We start from the raw sequence: 21,951 nt of genomic DNA, 5'->3' as shown, positions 1-21,951 counted from the left end.
GGGGGAGTAAAGGGTGCACAACCCACTTGGGAAACCATGCGTTCAGGTAAAATGATACAATCAATAGTGAATAGTGATAAATGTGAAAATTTGGAGTAATATTGTATTATATATTTTTGTCTCCAGTGTCATATCATTGCCAATATTCTAAAATTGATTTTCAAACCCTATTTGAAAAACTACTGGCTATGAAAGAATTTTGGTTGAGTTAAGAAAGAGCCCTCTTCAATTGGATCAATATGCATGTTTCTCAATGTACTCATTTGAGTTGGCGAGCATTGTTACTCTTTATATTGCTCACCTGGTTCGCAAGCACTTATCATTTAGTTTGCTCGCACTATTACTTTTCCTTGTGCTCACCCGTGTTGGCGAGCACTAATAAACTTCAATGTGCTCGCTCGTATTGGCAACCACTGCTATTCTTCAGTGTGATCAACCATGTTGGTGAGCACTCTTACTCACCCCGATGTGAGATGGTGTCGCTCACCCTAGAGCAAACACTCTTTGCTAGCTTCAGGTACCAGCATCTATGCTTACCTCAGGCTTGGTACCTGTCTACTTCGCGGGCGAGGACTTCCTCTTTACTCTTTGCTCTCCCTTGTGCCATGTTACATTTTGTAGCTTGCTAGGTTGGTGAGCATAGTTATTGTTTAATATGCTCGCCTGGGTTGGCAAGCAAGGTTATTCTTCAGTTGGCTCGCTCGATTGGCAAGCATTGCTATTCTTTTGCTTTCCTGGTTGCGATCACTCTTTGCTTGCTCCAGTGTGAGATGCTTTCACACGCCTTGGTAACCTATGCACATAATTCATAAAAATAATTTTTGTTTTTTTAAGAATTAAAAATTTTGTGATTATTCCTATATGATATTATCTAGAAAGAAAGAAAATAAATATATGCTGGGCGGCACCCTAGCATTGTCCTTGCATTAAAAGATGGTCTCTAACTCAGCTTCCTGATGAAAAATAAATCAAACAAGATTAATCAACTCATAAGGATACAAACACAGAAAAGTAGTAAAATAAATTGTAATAAAAAAATATATAGTTAGGAGCCAACAACAAAAATAGTTTTTCATTTAATATCAAAACTCAGTTACTCAGATTAATCAAAATTGGAGTGCTACAAAATTCATTTGCCCGTCTTATGAAAGCTCAAGGGAATAAACCGCAACTCCATTCTGAGCAGACTCAATATGCCCCCACCTTCCCAAACGAGGTTCCTGTTGCAGGTGCATCTTATTTGTGTTAGCAATTATAAAATGTAGACACCAAATATCAATAGCAGAAACAGAATTCTATGAATTGGAAGAAAAAATGACTCGGGGTTTCATTAACATTATCAGGGCTTCTGTCTAGCTTCTTGTCCAAACTAAATCCAGAAATTTACTCTTAAAAGTTTATATTCTTTGTCCCTTGTGGAAGAATTTCTAAAAATAAAAGCCTGGAAAAGCTCTATCAGCCCCACGTGAGGTGGAAGGAATGACACCAAAGTGCTAGCGAGACTGCGAACTGGGATTCTTTTGAACCAGAAGTTCAACTTCATGATTCTCTCATGAGTTTTTTAACTCTTGAATCTTTTCCTTGTATTTACTTTGAAACAAAAATCATTTTTCCCCCTTGATAGCTGTTTTCCCCTATACTGTGCGTCCTCTGATCTTGCTGTACCTAACCTGGGTCCTATAAATATTAATGGCAGAATCTTATTTTCCTCCTTTTAATAGAAAGAGGGCTATCCTTTTTTTAATAACTGACAATCAAGGGTTTTCCTCAAACCACATCTACACAACCTTTCAACTCCTGTTACAACTTTGTTTAAATAGAGAGCCTTTATATAAAACTTGAAATTCAAATCAGATGAGAACTAGCCACTATTACATTGGTTGGTTGTAAAATGTGTTATATAATAGTTGTATCCATATCATTATTCTTCAGGTTTAATGGAAACACTGGTTTGGCTGCAATCTTCATACACTGACGTGATATAACATCAGAAAGCTCAAATTAAAAGATCAGCTTTTCTTAAGTCATGCAAATTAAGATCTCATAGCAATTTCAGAAAGGATAACATAAAAAAAGATAGCGATAAAGTCAAGGATGGGATCTATAAAGGACATTACCTTACCAACTCCAGCAACCAGGAACTGTCCAGATTTTGCAAAGGCCAAGGAATTTACAAACCCAACCTGTGGCACAAAAAATTTATAGGTAAGCAACAGTCAGAAATTTTAGGAGGCTCTCATAAACTCAATCAGACAACTGATTACATCTGAGTCCAACATCAAAAAGAACTATCAATAAGGCAAATGAAGATAGCAGAAAGAAGGAAGAAAAAAGGGGCAGGATAAGGCAGAGATGCCAACTTGAAATATAACCACATTATGGGCTGAACTCTGGCTTAAAAAAATTAAAAAAAACTAAAACAAAAAGAGAAAAAACCCGGCCCAAATTATTCCTGCCATCCACTTGTATTTGCTGTAAAGACAAACAAACAACTATTTCAGGAAATTGACCTGAAAAAACAAGCAACTATCAATAGCTGCTTTTATGTTAGTTATTATTTTAAAAAAAAAAGGTATTTGTGGGATTAGAAATTTGAGTGTGTTCAATCGATCTCTTCTTGGAAAATGGTTGTGGAGGTATAACTATGAGACAGAGGCTTTGTGGAAGACAATGATTGGTTCCAAATATGGGGGGATGTGGTGGGGATGGAGTACCATGGAGATACAAGGGGCTTATGGGGTGGTATTTGGAAGCATATCAGAAGAGGATGGGGTTTTTTATCGATACACTAGAATCATGATGGGGGACAAGATCTAGAATTAAATTCTGGCATGATATCTGCTGTGGAGATAGAGCCCTCAAGGACACATTCCCTATGGTTTTCAGGGTTGCACGAGAGCAGCAGGCATCAGTGGCAGACCTATTGGAGATGTCGGGTAGATCAATTCAATGGAATGTGAACTTTATTAGGGTGGCCCATGATTAGAAACTTGGCAATTTCTCTTATTTCTTCAGCCTCTTGTACTCCGCAAGGTTGAGGACTCGAGGGACTGACAAGATGTGGTGGGTACCTGCTAGAAAAGGAACATTTTCTGTTCGTTCCTTCTATAAGGCCCTTACAAACCCACAGAACAATCATTTTCCTTGGAAAAGCATTTGGAGAAATAAAGCACCTCTAAAGGTGGTATTTTTCACATGGACAGCTTCTTAGGGCAAGATGACTATGGATAACCTACGGAAATGCCAGGTGATTCTTATTGACTGGTGTTGTATGTGCAGGAAGAGTGGTGAGACTGTGGATCATCTGCTACTCCATTGTGAGGTTACCAGGGTGTTATGGGATGATGTCCTTTGAAGACCGGACCTAGCCTGAGTTATACCCACTAGTGTGATCAAGATTCTGGCCAACGGGAGCGACGTTGGCGGTATTCCGCAAATTACAGCTTCGTGAAAGCTCATTCCTATTTGTATTCTATGGTGCATATGGAGAGAACAAAATTATCAGAATTTTGAAGATAGGGAACTATCATTGGAGGAGATTAGATTGTTCTTTGTTAATACTTTATTCCTATGTGCTAGATTTTCAGGATTTTTTTGTTTCTATGACAGTTGCACAAGAAAGCTATTGACTTTATTCCAGCCATCCAGAGCAGACTTTATCTGATGTTCCTGCACCTTTTTGCACTCCAACAGCCCAAATTCAAGTCCTAAGGAGTTCTAGGGGGCTGCAAACACTTGTGCAACCTCTAAGAGTTCAATTTTTTTTTTTTTATAAGTACCTCTAAGAGTTAAATTTAGGTGAGTTTTTATCAAGTATTATGCCCATATTACAAAAATTCTTATGAATATTGAATTTAAGATGTTTGCTACGACTCTAGGCAGCAAAATACTTGAAACTCTACAAGTTTAAAAATCCAGTTTTGGTCAAAAAAGATTACGTGGACAGATTCTGCCACATTGATCTTCTCTAAAGAAAACCTAAAAAATGGCTTCGGTGAGAACTTGTTAATCACTCGTAGAAGCGTTTTTTTTTTTTTTTTTTAAGTATGACTCATAGAAGTGTTATGCATTAGCATATAATAATTTTTTTTTATAAGAAGATATTTTATTAATATTGAAATAGGCATAGCCCAAGTAAACAGGAAGTATCCATGTGATTACATTAGCATATAATTATTAGGTAGTTCAAATCAAATTTTCTGTTATATTGAAGGGCCCAAACCCTAATAAGAAGAAAAGAAATTTTCTGTGATTGGCATAAAGGAGGTGTTTTTAATTATGAGCTACATTGCACAAGTTAAGTAGTATGATCACGCCTTTCTATGAGAGCTGCAAAAAAAATTCAAATATTATGCCATGTTAATGCCCTTTCATTGTAAGCCCCTTTTTATGCACCTATGCTATGATATGACAAGTGAGGAATAATGAATGCCTTAGCATGATGCATGCAATATTTAGTATGTCATGAATGAATTTATGCTATGAATAACTATATAAATGTCACAATGTGAAAGTGTGAGGTTTGTGACAATGCCCATATCATGAATGTTATGAAAAGCTTATACAAATCAAGATAAATGCCATAATGTAGGAAAGAATGCAACAAAAATAACATGTTTGCCATATGAGATGCTTGGTACCAATGCAAAGAGATGGATGGATATGCAAGCCACAGGTTTTTTTTTTTTATCAGTAAATAAAATTTTATTGATTAGAATAGGCAAAACACCAAGTACACAGGCAAAAGGTGTGGTCAATTCAGATGATTAGAACCATCGGTAGTCTAGCGGACCAATGCATGGTTAATGTCTGTTGGTTTGGCAATAAAGCAAGCAAAAGACAAACATGACAAATATGTGGTCGATGTGTGTTAATTGCCATATATGCAATGTATGCTTAATTGTGTGTGGCCATTTCCAAAGATAATCTGAAGTTAAAATAAGTTTATTGTATAGTGTACTACTTACTAAGTATTCGACTCAGTTTGTTTGTTATTGACGTTTTAAAAGTCCTGTAATGAGGGTGAAGATAACTGGACGGACCAGATCTAGATGGTGATACTTAGTCCATTCCATAAGTTTTTAACGTATAGGATTAACTTTGGTCTTTTATTATGTCATGATGTCATCAAAAATCTTATCATATCAGTTATTCAAACCTTATCCTGCTATGCTATATTTGTCATCGAAAGAAATAAGTCCAGGTTTTATTTTGGATCTCTTACCCAGTGTTAAGTTATTTTTGCAGGTAGCATTCCTAACCCAATGAGAAGGGGGTGTTACAAGCTGAATCTAAACCCCACCCCAAATCCACTCTTTGACCACTAGGCTGACCAAATCTGCATTTCTAAGCTAGTCTAAAATCACAAATGATCATTTATCATTCTCGACCTTGGTAGCAGTTATTGAACAATTCATTTAAACAATCTTCCTACATAATAAATTATAGATAGCCTAAAAGTCTATAATCTTTGGTTACTACAGGTAGAAAACCATTCAATTGAAGAAATGGTGGAAGCAGATGCTATAATAAGAGGCTATATTCACTGTTGTATAGTTATAATCACAAAGTGAAGCTTTGTCACAATATTGCTTTGGCTTACCAACGGAAGGTCAAACAACGGTCGAATGTCTTTAGTCTCACTTTCAATAGCCCATAATCGAACAGAACCATTACCAGCTCCAGATGCAGCAAGATCACTGCTTCTACACACTGTGACTGAATTGACCCAGGAATATGCTGATAGACATCTATAACTTTCAGAACCACAGTCACCATTTTCTACAGCATGGGAGTCAATAGCATATTATTAGAATACAGGTCAAATGAAAATCAAAAGGCAAAAACAATTAAATTGCTCAAACGTTTCAGATTCATTGATATAAGACACTTGGTCTCCTCCCTACTGGTGAAAGAATTTTATACAAACGTGGAAAAACCACAAATGCATGGGGAATAACAAAAGCACAGAGTAATATCAATAATTACCTAAAAATGGGTTGAGATATTTTCTTACTGACTACAAAAATATTTTCCCACATCCAAATACAGTAATACAAGAAATACAAAGATTAATATGGCCATGTGATAAACTTTAGAAGCAACTTTCATGATAAACCATTTGGAAACAAAATATTGCAGTTTTACCAATATGTCCATTGGGGATTTTCCCACTATTCTTTGGTTCGATATTCTTGTTTGCACCCAACAAAGCATGAGCGTTCTTCACAATGTCAACAGGCTTCTTTCGCAACGTGCTCCAAAGCTCAATACTTCCATCATCAGAACCGGATAAGAATTCGTCATTACTAACGAAACAACAACATTCCAGAGAAAATGCAGGGGCACGAAATACTAAACGTGACTCCTCAGGGACCTATTTCACAAGCATAGAAGTAGTGTAAAGACCAAGTATCTGACAACTGAAAAAGATATCGAATGGGTATAGCACAAATACACCACAAGCTCAATGATATTAAAAATAATAGCAATTACAAAGTTTTTTTTATTGGTAAAAGATAACCAATACAAAGACATGCACAGTATAGATTGTATAAATGTGATTTTTTTGGCATAATATAAATGTGAAATATCTTCAGTGGAAAATTGGAAAATAGTAAGAACAAACTTTTATAAGTTGCTTAAATCTCCCTTTATCAAAGGTGATGGTGAAGATGTAGATTAGTTGAACACATGTCCTCTCCTGTTTTGGCTATAAATCTTTATTGAAAAAAAAAAAAGGAAGTGGCAGAAAATATTTATGGAGCAGTCAATCTCCTAAAAATACCACCAAATCAATTCAATGTATAGTTTGAAGCAAAAAAAATGCTTTAACTCTTCATGTCCACTTATCTTTTTGTTAGTCAATTCTTTACGCTTGATGGTGGATGCCAGGAAAAACCCACCATTCAATGTCCTCCCTCTCAAATGTTAGACAATTCTTACAACACAGACCAGGAAGACATCAACTACATTTTTATCGGTGAACAATATTTTATTGAAAGAAGACACTGACTACATTTAGTATCACTGAGTACTGTGCATGGCCTAGTGATCTTCTTTGTGGGTCGACAAGAAGACTGCACCCTCATTTTGAGATTTTTTTCATAGCCCTTCCTGTGTTAGGTATCTTCATAGGTGGTCAAAAGGAGTGAAGGGAACACATACAAAATGAATGCTACCAGCATGTCCTTTCATGTATTTTAGAAACCAGCAACACATCACCCTCTGTGCTCATGCAAAATTTCTATCATCCATATATTTCTATTTGACTGAGTAAATCTAAAGGCAGGAAATCACTAAAAGAGTGCTTACCTTAAACAACTGCATCGTTCGATCACGGCCAACAGTCAACACCCGTTCTTTACGATGGCAATCAATACTTAATATTTCATTTTGGTGACCAAATAATGTAGTTATGTATGCTCTGTCTTCTGCATTCCATATCTTGACTGTTCGATCAAATGAACCAGAGAAAAGTTCTGAAGTCCCTTGCCTGAAACTTAAACATGATACAGGTCCTCCGTGACCCTGAAATGCCTGTCAACACACAACTAAGCAATAAGAATGGCAAATAAAATCCATACCATCACAGGTTTTAAAGCATGGCCTTTAACAACAGGACATAGAAAATTTTATCAGATAAAAGAAATGTTCAGGCTACCAAAAAAAAAGAAAAAATAAATAAATAGGGCACATGAAGGGTCCCCCAGATCTCAGCATTTTGTCTGCCATTCAAGATGTCTGCCATTTGAAAAGCTTCACACCTTGTGCATGTTAATAAATGACCCGACAGGAATTTTATCAATATGTGCATTTTATGGGTGCCAAAACATATTGGCATCTTTGCTCACAATCTAGACTAATTTTTGTAAAGTAGTTAAACTTAAATCACGATAATGTATAAATCAACACATGCAGTTTCCACAACATAAGTAAAAAACCAGATTTACCCTAATATGCTCTCGCGTACGGGTATCCCATAGATGAATATGCCGATCTACACCACCACTTGCCAAATACCGACCATCGGAGCTAACAGCTAGTGCTAAGACACGTTTACAATGCCTTGTGGCTGGACCTTGCGGATCCTTGGCCCATGGGACCTTAGTACGTCACGGCTAGGCCACCGATAACTTTCAGGTATCCCACTAACTACGTCCCATTGCAAAATGGTTCCATCCTTCGAAGCTGAAAAGCCCTTCAAGTCATCCTCAGATAGAGCCACTGCAGTGACAGGCTGTCGATGCTTCACCAAGACCCGGAACTCATCAGCACTTTCTGGCTTTTGAACCCTGCATCACATGTATTAAACATTATAAGCATCCTAGACTACGTTTTTTGGATCATCTCCAAGCATCTAACTGTATGTACATGTTCTCCACTTCTCCAAACAAACAACATTAAGTCAAAACCATGTTGTTCAAAGTCATCTTCAATATCCCGGCACTTCAAAGAAAGGTTAATACCATTAAAGAAGTCTATTTCAGGATTATACATTTGTTTACAGTATCCATTGGCAAAAATAAGCAATTTAATGCTTGAGTAGCAAGCTTCTATCTTTCCAAAAATGTAACCGGCAACTTATGCCGTAATTTCCTCATCAAAGGTAGCATCCAACCCACACGAAAACCAATAAAAAGACTAACACCAATAAACCATCCACACATTACAATGCAATATGAGGAAGAGACATAATACCACATGCTTGTGGCCCAAATTACGTCAAAACTCTCCACTTGAAATGCAACCCAATGCTACTTTAATCGAGTTAGAAGTAACAATACCTAGATGCAATGGCTCGGCGAACACGGCCGGTCTCCTCGAGCTGCTCCTCTTGCAAAATCCTCGCCACGAGGGAGTCCCTCTCGCCTTGCATCTCGCCTTCCCTACCTTCCTTTTCCTCGTCATCCTCCTCTTCTCTCGCCGCAATCTCTCGAACCTTATCCAAGTAAGCCCTGGCCACGCGCTGCCTCTTCTCGCCTGCAGTCTCCTCCGCCAACTCGGACTCCTCTACCCCGATTTCCCCTTCTTCCCTGTCGGAACCAACCAACCCATAGTCCTCGTCCGAGTCGCCGCTCTCTATCACGTCACCGTCATTCTCAATCTTCCGCGGTTTCTTCGGCTCCGTTATGAAAAATGGGTCCCGTGATAACCTCTTACCCTTCCTTCCTCCTCCTTTCGGAACCGGACCTTTCTTCTTCATATTCTCGAACCGTGGGAGATAATCAACAGAGAGAGGTGGCGATTTTGATTGTTTGGGTTTTTCTCTTTACGTTTCGTTCTTTCTTTGACTGGAGCGAAACCTTAGGGTTTTTCAGAGGGCTTTGTACTCTTGAGGGGTTTAACAAGCTGACGGTGAAAGTCTTTTTTCTTTTTTGAGTTCGAATACGGTGTAAGGTTAGTCATCAGTAGTGAGTTGTAAAATAAAAATATTTTTATAAAATTAGGTTACTTTTATAATTTATTTTATAAAAATATTTTTTTAAAATATTATTATACAAAGTGTTATGAAAAATGATGTGATGTGTATTTATGATTTTTCATATCAAAATTTTAAATTTTTGTAAATAATATCAAAACAGTTTCAATAAAATATTTTATTAAATTTTAGGGAAAAAAATTGAATAAAACTATCTTTAAAAATAAATATTATATTGAATTTCATAAAAATGTAAAGATAAAGTTAAAAATTCTTTGAATATAATTTTTGAATATAATTTTTATTTTAAGATTTCTAAAAATTATAATAAAATTTATGAAAGTTGTATTGATTTTTTTGTTTGAGTAGTGATTAAATGAAAAGTTTAAAATTTGAAATAGAGAAATATTTTGCATTCAAACAATATTTAAAAATAAAATTATGAAAATTTTTAAAAAATTTGAGAATGTATAGTGATATGCAAACATACCTAACACAAATGAGAAATGCTTTGCAAAATGATGTTCCTTCATTTTTAGTTCATTTTAGCTTTATCTTTTCAGTTCATTCATGGAAAAACGTCATTTAAGAGCATGGGCTTAAACATCATCTTTCATGGCATCATTTAAAGCATTAGGTCATGGCATCATTAAAATATCAATTCATAGAGACCTTTTAAAATAGTTTCTTCGCGTCAATCAAAGCTCAAGGCACAAGCCTCAACATTTCTTTTCGTGGAAAATGCATACTATAGATATTGCGTATAGTCATCCATTCGCATGCGTATAATTAATACTTTGAGTGCGTAACAATGAGCTGCCAAGGAGGGTCGTACATATGTATAACTTTGAACACTTATACTTAGCATGTTTTCGTAAAACATATTTCGTGTCATTTCGTAAGGCATTGTAAGGAAAAAGTATTTCATTTTCATTTCGTATCGTTTTGAAAAACTCTAGAAGAGTATGAACATAATACTTACCTAGACTCCATGCTACTTTTATATCATGCAATCCATTCATGTGCGTGTCAGATGGCAACTTACATGCATACACATAACCTTGACATCATTCTCTATCGAATGCATAAGCAACTAAACTTAGAAGATATCATAAGTTACACTTCACGTGGAACACTCTCCTTCTATCTCGTGCTCTTACATGCCCTTTACTATGTTAAGACTTTCGGGATCCATTTATGGTCACTACATCTTCCAAACTCAAGGTTTTATCTCGAGTGCCCATCCATTAAAGTGAACCCATGATTCACCTTAGGATTAAGACACTAAGACCTTCATTTTACTCTTCTTATTGACCACATTCTGACGCATGATTCTGACTGACGGAGTCAAGCATCCCAATCCCAAAAAATACACCCGTCACTACCTCCATGCACCTTAGCTCACACTAAATCTTCATTCTCATCCATACACGTCACATGGCTCTAAGCTAACTCCGAGGCTTAAGCACCGTGTAACCATGCTTAGAACAGATTACCTATTACATATAGTGAATCCGTCTGGCACATGTGTCTCACTAGATTACACATGTACATTACCCCTTTATCACTTAAGACCAATATATAACATGTTGATCACATGCTTGTAGGGACAAGTGCCATACTCCGATACCAACATTCTCTTAACCCGGCTAACATGACTCTTTATTCTACTCATCTCTTTTGACAGTTCATCCCAACACTTAACACGACAAGACTCAATTCACAACTACGCATTACGTTATGTTACATAGCTCAAGACTACTCCCAAGCTACACCGTGACCTTGTCACGTCACCTGACATTCTGCTACGTCATTTCTACGCTAACTCCTAACTCATCGTGAGTACGGTCCCTCACGTACTCCTGTCACATCATGACATCTCGTCACGTTCCTGCTACGTCATTCTTATACAAACTCATCACCCATCACAAGCACAACTGTCATTAACCATGTCACTTCGTGACATTCTCCAGTCATTTTTCTGCTGCGCACTCTTATATTTGTTCTGTCATTTCACACATACTCCTAGCCATAAGTCAATTACAGTGACACTTGTCACTTCAGACTACAGGCCACATCATAGCTACTTTGGGACACTGTTCCATAGTTCTCGACACTACTCATCGCACTCTACGCCCATTAACTACACAACCATTCTTATCTCTGCGACACGCCACATGGTGTATTGCTGCACCTCATGAGTACACTCCACGTGTACTCCCTTCACACACACACTATGACACATCACCACTACGACATACACCTCATATGATGCATCACTTCACCACATGGAATACAATTCACGTATACTCCCTTCACACGCACCATGACACATCACTACTACGACATACACGTCATATGGTTCATCACTCTACCACATGGAGTACACTCCATGTGTACTTCCTTCACACACGTTACGCTACACAGAGTACACTCCGTGTGTACTCTTCCCAATCCACACTTTACAACATAGTCCACAACACTACACAACACAGTTCTCAACTACGTCCAATACTTCACATACACAACACATCATCTATCCATACTACATATTGAACTCCACAAATACTAATAGCACAACCCACAATCTAACCAACCAACAAGTAACATAAATAACGAGGGATAGAGGGTTATACCATCAGTGGGATAACCCGTGCGTTGTTTGCTAACTGTCATGGTTAATGACGTCGGAATGGTCGTACGAGGCAGCTAACCCACGTACAGCAGTTGTTTGGGCGTTTAGATAGCTAGGTGTGGTCTTGGAAAGGCTCATGGTGACCTCGTGGTGGCGATAAGGGCAGAACACGGCATATCCAACCGTGTACAGTGGTTGTTTTGGTCATTGGAGGTGGCTAGAGGTGTGGGTCTGGTCGTGGCTAGCCATGGATGAGCTTGAGAGGGGTACGGTGGAGTTGTGGTGGCGAGGTGGAGGCACCACGGTGGCTCTACGACAGCAGATCTAAGTCGTGCATGAGGGAGAGTTTGTGAGAGAGAAGACGTCCACGAGGGGTAGATCGGGGCTATAGGTGGTTGGGGTAGGCCGATGGTGGCCAGAGGAAAGCTTGAGACAACAACTGGACACCGTGGGTGGTAACGTACTGCGGTGGAAAGGGGAGAACCCGTGCTTGAGGGGGAGAAAAACTCGTGCTTGAGGGGGGCTATGGGCTTCAGGTCAAGGGAGGAGGAAGGGGAAGGCTAGGGGTGCTCATGGTGGTGCTCGGTGACTATGGGTGGCTGCGTACGACGACGTTAGGCGTTGCACACGATGAGGCCGTGCATGGGTTTCTATGGGCATGCGTGGGGGAGGACGGCTGCGAGGTGGAAGCTGGCTTCGGTGGTGGAAGCTCACCGACATGAGAGAATGTTGATGGTGGTGGCGGTGAGGCTAGGCGACGCATGGCGGCGCCGCACTGGGTTGAGGAGAGAATCGGTGAGAGGCGTGCGGCATACGCTAGGGAGAGGGAGGAGAGAGAGAGAGAGGGAAGGAAAAAGTGAGGGAGAAAGAGAGAGGGGCCTAGGTTTTAATCCTAACCTTTTTATCTTGGGATCTTCAGAACAATCTAACGGTGGACTTTAAAACACTGATTTGAAATTGCGTAAACATTAACTTAATTAAAAGCACTGAGAAGAATTAAGATAGAATATTATTTAAACTAAACTTTAGTTTATAAAATAATATTCATTCATCATTAATAAAATGATAAGTCTTATTTAATATTATTAAGGGAATAGAACCATTTAATTAATTTAGAGTTTTCAACATAATTTAAATCTCATAATATTTTAAATATCTGAAATCATTTTAATAAAATGATATTAAAATGATTTTCAACAATTATAATATTTTTGGAGCTCTTCAAAAATATTATAATTGTCTTATCTAAAATCAAGCTTAGTTTAATAATATTGGAAATGCCTCATATAAATATTTTCAATGCATTTAAAACATTGGGCGTACTTTAAAAATCACATAATATCTTTAGAAACACGCCATCGAGGTTCAGCATGCATAACGAGGCTCGCAGTCACTAGAGAGAAGAGGCAGACTGTTACATAATTTCCGTCCTTGAAATTTGGTTACGTCAGAAAGAAAGATGATTGTTACATTCTCCCCTCCTTAAATAAATTCCATCCTCAGAATTTGCTTACGTCAGAAAGAATGAGCGGGTTGTTACATTTATACTACTACAATACAATTGCAGGATCTAAAATGAAAGCTTTTGGAATATGTAAATTTTTAGACTCTGCTTAGTAGCATTTATGTGTCTACCAGCATGCTCATACATCATAGGACTAACAATCTATGTAGATGGATGCGTGACTATAAATGGGTTCTACCTATAAAAATGACACTGAAAATCCAAACTCCCTACATTAAAAAAAAAAACAAAAAACAAAAAACAAAAACAAGACTCAATGAATCTCATAAGTCCATTTTGTCTCTCCATGATCCAAAGACAAATCTAAGGTTTTGTGACTACAAAGATGTTCATATATTTTTTAGCTACAAAGATGCATCTTTTTCTCTTTTGATGCAGCTGTACTGCATATTAATTTCGGTGTCTATATTTTTATTTTTAAAATTATATTCAATAGTCCTACACTACACACCTGTTGAGAAAAAATAAAAAGACAAAAAGTAAAGACTCATATCAATAAGTATGTGGTGTAAGGTTGCTAAGTAGAAGAACTCTTTTATTTAGTATTTGGAAAAGCATATGATAGATGGTGATCAAGCAAATGCGGATCATTTGTTTTTCATTTTTTTAAATGGATAATACTATTTAGCCTCACGATCTTGTCCCCTAATTTTAACCGCTCGTGAATTTTTTTTTAATTTTTTCTTAATGGTTAAGAAAGTGATTACTAGTGAATTTGTATATATTTTTTTAAATGTTTAAAGATACTTAAAAAATGTTTGGAAAAAAAATGCAATTGTACTAGTGGTAGCATTAAGGGGCAAAATCATGGGATTGAGTATCAACACCTTTTTTAAATATGTGGCCTTTGCCACGTCAAACGGTATAGAGGAGCGGTAACAAACAGTAGGCCAAGTAGCACCACTCTTTAATATATGGGTATTACCTAAGGCAACATTTTGGAACTCTTTTAACCTTTTATGCTAAGGGCCATTTAAAAATATGAACAAACACGAGAGAATATGGCAATATTTCTTAGTAACTGATGTATCTCTTGAACATATTCCTTTTTAGAATAATAATATAGATGCAATTATCTTACATTATGCTAATATAATGGAAGGAGCAGGGATTGAGATATAAGGTCATACTTTCAGTAAAGGTGTAGTAGAGAGATACGGGAAATGAGCAATTTACCAGAGAAAGTGAACGAGTCACACGGGAATAGTTCTCATATTTATTCAAACTATAATAAGTGCGTTGTAACGCTCGAGGTCAGGATAAATCAATCAAATCAAGGGTAAGAGTAAGGTTAGTAAGCCTTCAATTTACCCCTTTGGACCATACACTTAGAGCTCTCAGAACCATAACCATAGTGTGAGAGAAAAAAACCACAACAAGGACAACTACCGCCCAAGATAATGCGACGATTTTTGGAGGAACAACGCAAAGCAGCGAGATTGGAAGCCCAATGCCTACAAGCAAAGGAGGAACGCCACCGAGACGAAGAGAGTTATCAGTGGGTAAAAGCCCTAATAGTGAAGATTCTGGACCACGATGGTACAACTAGGGCACCTAGAGGAGAGAAATGAGCAATTTCGGAGCGTTACGAGCAAGAAAAGGGCAAGGTCCTACGATGCCAAACTTAGTGGCTAGGATACGAGAGAGCACAATTGGCAAGCAATGCGGCAGAAGCCAACAAAGGAGAGAGCTCATGTCCCGATAGTGGACAATGAAGGTTCACTAACAGATTGAGGTGAGGGAATGGATGTGCTTTAAGCGGTATTAACAAATAACACTATAGAACACCCCACCTCGTGAGCCTCACTTGTGAGGATAGATTAAGAGAGAACCCTCACCGAGGATGAAATTCCTTGTAAGGAGGGAAGGATGTGAGGATCGTGCCAGCTTAAGGGCACAAACCACCAATCAAGTGTGAGTGAAAGGAACTGATGAGAAGCCATTCTATTGGATTGGTGAAGCATATGTGCGAGCAACATTGTGTAGAAAGTCTGGTTGAGACGTCTTGACGGAAGGTGATAAAGGACTTTTAACCTTATGATAGATGATCTAAAAAAGCCACCCAACGCACGAAGGCGAGAAATGGTCAAGGATAAGACCCTTGCTGACGTATGAGCTTTCCGAGATTATAGAAGCTCAAACTCCATTTAAAAAGTCATATTGTAACAACCCGATCCAATATTATTAGGGATAAATTATAGATAATTTCATTGGGCCTAAATTAGGTTTAATAAGCCAATTTGGAATAGCCAACCGGTTATTAAGATTTTTTTTTTAAGTCATTGGATTTTTTTAATGGGCCATATTGGATTAGCTGCGATGATTAATTCTTTGAATTTAGTTAGGCCTAAAGACCCAAAATTATTTTAAAGTTTGAGAATTTTTGAAGAAATTAAGAGACTGATAATGTAGAAATCCAATTAAAATTACTAAATTTTAACAAATAAAATGAATCCAAACACATTAGAATACTGGTTTCTATATAATTCTAAGCCACGCAAGTCTCCACTTTCTACTAAAATTCACGCCCCAATAGAAGTCTATACCAACGGAGTTACAACTTAATAAATATATTCATGCTAGATTTCCTAAACCGATTCCCTATATATACTGAACTCCATGCATAGTACATGTATCACATTCTTCTTCAAGTCCACTTTAATTCCCTGAACTCCTCACTCATGCACGCACAACATCCCTTTCACAAACCACCTCCCCCAGCCTAATAGCATGCCGAAAACCACCCACCATCCCCTTTTCCCTCACAATTCACAGCCCCCACTCAATTGTGGCCACCTCCTCCCTTCAAACTAACAAACATCCAAGTCGCTCCTCCCTCTGTCGTGAGATACCACAGAAACCAGATCCACGCACCCAATTCCTGCACCCACGTCGCCACCATCGAGAGCCTTTATTTTAGCCACCTCCTCCACACCGTGGCCGCATAGCTGCACCGAAAACCACCGAGACGAAGCCCAGCTGTGATACGCGAACAAACCCTGTTCTTCACACCAAAAACAAAGCACGCACGTCCCCAACATGAGCCACTGCACACCACCCTCATTGAGAGTTCCTCCATGTCGACTCCCTACATAAACTGCCCTTAAGGGCTGTTCGGCACCCTTAGTCTATCGCAAGTCTCTCACGATCTCACGGTGGGTCCTCTCTCTCTCTCTCATGCCATGCTTCTTCCCTCCCATAATCTCTCTCTCTCTCATTACTCTCAATTGCATAGTCACCCAACTCGCCAGAGTTGCCATCGCGCTTGCCATCGTCAAGTGTAATCCAGCCTCACATTGCATTGCCTAGCTCACGGTAAGCCCACTGCCTCTCACGTAAGTCCATTCCCGGATGCATGGAACCAGTAGCATAAATTTTAGCTGGGTTAGTTAAATTACAAGAATGCCCCTATCTTTTTAGGATTAATAGTTGAGAATAATGTTAGGAAGATTTTAGGTTTAGGATTATAGTTTATTTTAGTAGTTTAGATTTTAAATAAAATTACATGTTTAATTAGAAATTTATGCAAATTACATGTTTATTTTTATAGGCGACCGATTATGAGTCGAAAATAGTAGATTAGCGTTGCAAGGTAAATATCATGATCATACTCTTACACGTATATACGGTAAACGACATATCTTTTATAAAAATATTATGCATGTACGCCTTTCATTGGAAACCCCTTTTTACGTACCCAAGTCATGATAAAATTATAAAAATTCATGATTTTTCATGAAGAATTATACATTAAGTTATTTATAAAAATTCATGATTTTATGAAATGAGTTAAGCATCAAAAGATTTATGAAAAGACATGATTGTATACGAGAGTTATGCATTAAAATATTTATGAAAATCCATGCATGATTTTATGTGAAGATTTATGCATCAAAATATTTATAAAAAATCATGATTTTATGTGAAGAAACATGTATCACGGAAATTTATGAAAGAATGCAATTTCATTTGAAATCTATGGTATGATATGACAAGTATACGACTTGGCAATGCAATATGCCCATAACATAGGTACCGTCTTCATATCATAACATAGACCGTTACATATCTTATCATTTATGCTTCATCATAATCATATCATATCTTATCATAAATTTCATTTGAAATACATGTGTTTTAGTCTAAGAGTTTGATTCCTCACCACACACTAATATATGCATTCACCCATTTAATTTCAAGAAACTGTTCATTGCATATTCACGAACATTATTTCTCATTATTGTTTTTGTCATAATTGCCCAAACCTATCTACGGTTTTTGTGTCGAAACTATAAACTTTGATGCAAAGGTAGATTCAAGAGTAATACCCGAGGAGAAAGAACCAACCCATCCTAAGCAATAGGTGTGTAGGCCTGCTTTCATTGTAGAACCGGTCCACACCTATGGGAGATGTAGTTGTAATTATCAGTCAGAAGACCTTATTTTGGGCGTACAAATCAAAGAACTGGATATGTGTACAATTATTTAAGGAATAGAGTGACTTGTGGATATTGTGAGAGTGTATCTATGATTTGTAGACTTATGATACTATAACATTTAGCCTTCAGACTAAACCTTTACTTTTCTGCTACAAACCATATTTCCATTTCCTTACACATGTACTTCATAGTGAACATTACACGCCTAACAAAATTTGAAACTTGGGTGTTGCCGATCTACTGACACCTTGTCATCATAGATTCTCGCCTGGTTCATTACCTAGGAATGGGCACTAAACCCCAAGTTCTAGAGAGAGAGATGTATATATTTATTTCAAATTTTCTTTTACTTTGTGGTGTCTAGAAAATACTTAAATGTACTTCAACAAGCCAAAATCTAATTTCTATCATATGGGAAGACGAAGGCTGGATCAAGAGGAACCATGTTTTTCCCCTTCTCATGTTTTTTAATTTTTATTTTCTTTAAAGAGATACTAATGTAGTGAACATTGTTCACATAAAAACATTTTAATATATCGTTTAATGCAAAGATTCATTGAAGATGAATGGACAGAAGAATCAACCGATCAAGTTGATAAATCTAAAAAGTGAGGCCAATTAAATATTGTTTTGAAATAAGGGAATATTTCATAAATGGATTTAAGACCAAGGATAATTTAATATATATATATATATAATTTACTTTTTTACCTAGTGAGGATGGGGCATCCTAGATTGCCAAAGTGTTACACTCGTGGAACAAGAAAAAAATGAAGAGGTAAAATGAGATACAGAAAGTGAGGGCATATTTAGGTCATGTTTGATAGTTAAAGGGTTTCATCTCATATCATCATTACAATTTTGTTAAATCTCCACACAAAATATAATAAACAATTCTGTTTTTTCAAATCTCAAAACAATAATAATATTAAAAAATAGTAGTCTAACAATATTTTGTTCAACTTTCATTTAAAATTATCTCATTCCATCTCACTATCCAAACCGTACCTTAATTTTACAATTTTTGAGAAAATCTTGATAATTTTTTAGAAGATTTTGAAATGCGTTGTTTATTAAGTTTTATGAAATGTGGGAGAAAATATTAAATAATTTGTTGTGAAATATGTTTTATATTGTGGTATATGAAAGTAGATGGCAAGATTAAAAAATTGTTTGAATATACTTTTAAGATTAGTTTTTGTTTTGAGTTTTTATAAAAGATGTTTTAATTTTTGGTTTTGGATAATAATTGGATAAGAAGTTGAATATTTGAAATATCTTTTATATATTTGTTTTAAAATTTGAAGATGTTGGTTTGATCTTGAATATTTTTTGTTTCAAAATTTTTGAAAAAAGGTGAAAGGCAAACATGCCTGAAAAAAGAGTCATTGATTTGGTCCATTCACTTTTTAACTAAACATATTTTGTGATATTTGTTGTAATTTTTTTAACCGGCAACAATTATTATGGTGAATAAATAAGTAGTTATACCATCTACAAAAGGGGAAAAAAATTATACAAGCTGGTGTGATCTAATATGATGCATTAAATTGTAAAATATATTTTGATGTAAAGTAGATTTAACGTATAAAATAATCTCAGTTAACATTTTTCAAATTTTCTCATAATTTCATCTATAAACATTACTCAAACATATTTTTTTTTTCAAATTTTTATCTAATCATTACTCAAACGTAAAAATCAATACAACATTGCTAAGTTTGCAAAGGCATTACGCTCTAATCACTCTCGAGGTTTCCCCTTTCGTGGAGGCTTCCTTCCCTGTTGAGTGCCAGGTCTGTGCATGGTTTTTCTCCAATTACATAGTTGATCTTTCGGGTGCTTGTGATTATAGTATAGAAGTTAATCATGAGAAGATGTGTGAATGTCTGTCTTTGACAGATCTGGAAGAGGAAATCCTTGTGGTCGAGGAAACCTCTTTGGTAGATACTCTTGTAAGGGGGGAGCGTTGCTTGCTGTTCAAACTCCTCACAGCCAAACATTTCTATAAGGAAGCACTTAAGCAAACCATGAGGAAGATTTGGCATCCTGTGAAGCTGATTTCCATTAGGGATGTCAATCCTACATTGTTTATTGCAGAGTTTGAAAATCAACAGGATAAAGAGCGTGTTAAACGTGAGGGCCCTTGGACATTTGACAAACACTTAGTGCTAACAAGTGATGTTGAGGTTCTTAAACAAGTCTATCAAGTTTCATTATCAGAAGCTCTTTTTTGGGTAAGGGTTCACGATCTCCCACTTATGGCCAGGAATTGTAACATGGGCAACATCATTGGTAAGGCAGTGGGGAGGACTGTGGAAGTGGATTTAGAGAAAGATGAGTTGGCATGGGGGAGTTCATGAGGGTTCTAGTATGCTTGGACGTCTTGAAGCCTTGTTACCTGGGAAGAAGATCTGTGTGGGACATCCTAGCCAATCTAGATTAGGTTCTCGTATAAACGTCTTCCTAACTTTTGTTACATATGTGGAACTCTTGGACGCAGTCATCGGGACTGTGATCAGTGGACTAAAGCTATGGAGAATATGGTAGTCTCCGATTTCCCTTATGGTTTATGGCTTTGTGCAGGTGGCTTTGGGGGCTTTAAGGGCTCTGTTCGAGGTCGAGGAAAACAACAAAATGACAAGAAGGGTTCACCAGCATGAGTATGTTCTGGTCACCATAGATTCACTGGTAACTCCTTCGAAGGAAGTTAATGTTGATCATTTAAATGTGGAGGATATTATGGAGGAGATAACATATGGTTTTGAATGTAGTGATCATGTTTCTTAGTTTCCATTTCAAGGAACTAATTGTGAGGAGCATATCTCGGTGGAGCATATCTCAAAGCAAATGGAGTTAAGCAAGGTTTTTGGCGATAATGTAGGAGTTTAAAATGGAGGGTGTTTGATAGAAGAGTCTAAGGATAATGGTCAACTGGGGGGTATTTCAATATTTGACAGTGGGGAGAATTTAGATAAGCAAAATTGCAGGAAGGATGTTACTGATTATTTGCATGCTGCTTCCCAACACTCTAATGTGTCACGAAGGTGGAAGAGGGTGTTAAGGCCTCATATCCATAAATCTCTTACCATTAATTCTGAGGTGGGGACCAAAAGAGTTACTAGTCCTAACTCTGGAAGGGAACTGTCCAAAGCTTCTAAGAGGCAAAAAAATAAGGTTAAAATGCATGATGAAATGACTTAAAGCAATCTTAAGATATCGGTGGAGGCTGGTTCATAGCCCCACCACAATCAATGAAGATCTCAAACTGGAATACCCGAGTGCTTGGGAACCATCGAGGTATTTGAACACTTTCTGATTTAATCAGAAAAAGAAGATCTTGATGTTTTGTTCTTGCAAGAGACAAAACTTAAAGCTGCAGGTATGGAGTTATGTAGAGTTAGATTAAGGTTTGATAGTTGTTTGACAATGGATGCTTTGGGTCAAAGTGGGGGGAGATTGGCTCTTTTATGGAAGAAAGATATTAACTTATCTGTTCTTAGTTATTCATCCTCTCATATTAATGCTTAGGTGAAAGATGACTCAAGACTTTGGTTCCTAATAGGAGTTTACGTGTAGCCAAAGGCTAATAGAAGAAAAGAGACTTGGAGTTTGATTAAGAGATTGAAAAGGGAACCTTTTAAAGCTTGGTTAGTCTTTGGAGGCTTTAATGAGATTCTTACTCATGAGGAGAAATGAGGGGGAAGGGATAGGCCAGAACAACAAATGTTTGATTTTCAAGAGTTGTTAGTCTACTGTGAGTAGAAAGATCTTGGCTTTAGTGGCCCTAGATACACTTGGTGTAATAAGAGGGGTGACTTAGCTCTGATTTCTGAGAGGCTTGATAGATTTGTGGGAAATCTGACTTGGTGCAATTTGTATGAGAGGGCCTCAGCTACTCATGGCTCTATAGCCTATTCTGATCACCTCC

The 21,951-nt window shown here is 37.2% G+C and overlaps 1 protein-coding gene across 1 annotated transcript; it reads right to left on the bottom strand.

The window, feature by feature from the left end:
* Positions 1–1,014: 1,014 nt before the first annotated feature.
* Positions 1,015–9,387, bottom strand: LOC121251870 (U3 snoRNP-associated protein-like EMB2271). Its single transcript, XM_041151260.1, is given in 8 exon segments — positions 1,015–1,220; positions 2,118–2,183; positions 5,603–5,781; positions 6,148–6,376; positions 7,315–7,539; positions 7,953–8,095; positions 8,098–8,294; positions 8,787–9,387. Coding segments are annotated over 8 exon segments (1,536 nt in total). The 5' UTR covers positions 9,206–9,387; the 3' UTR covers positions 1,015–1,142.
* Between the last annotated feature and the right edge of the window lie 12,564 nt (positions 9,388–21,951).

The sequence above is a fragment of the Juglans microcarpa x Juglans regia genome, chromosome 2S (genome assembly GCF_004785595.1).
Source record: "Juglans microcarpa x Juglans regia isolate MS1-56 chromosome 2S, Jm3101_v1.0, whole genome shotgun sequence".
NCBI classification, from domain to species: Eukaryota; Viridiplantae; Streptophyta; class Magnoliopsida; order Fagales; family Juglandaceae; genus Juglans; species Juglans microcarpa x Juglans regia.
This window is presented reverse-complemented; position numbering and strand designations above follow the sequence as displayed.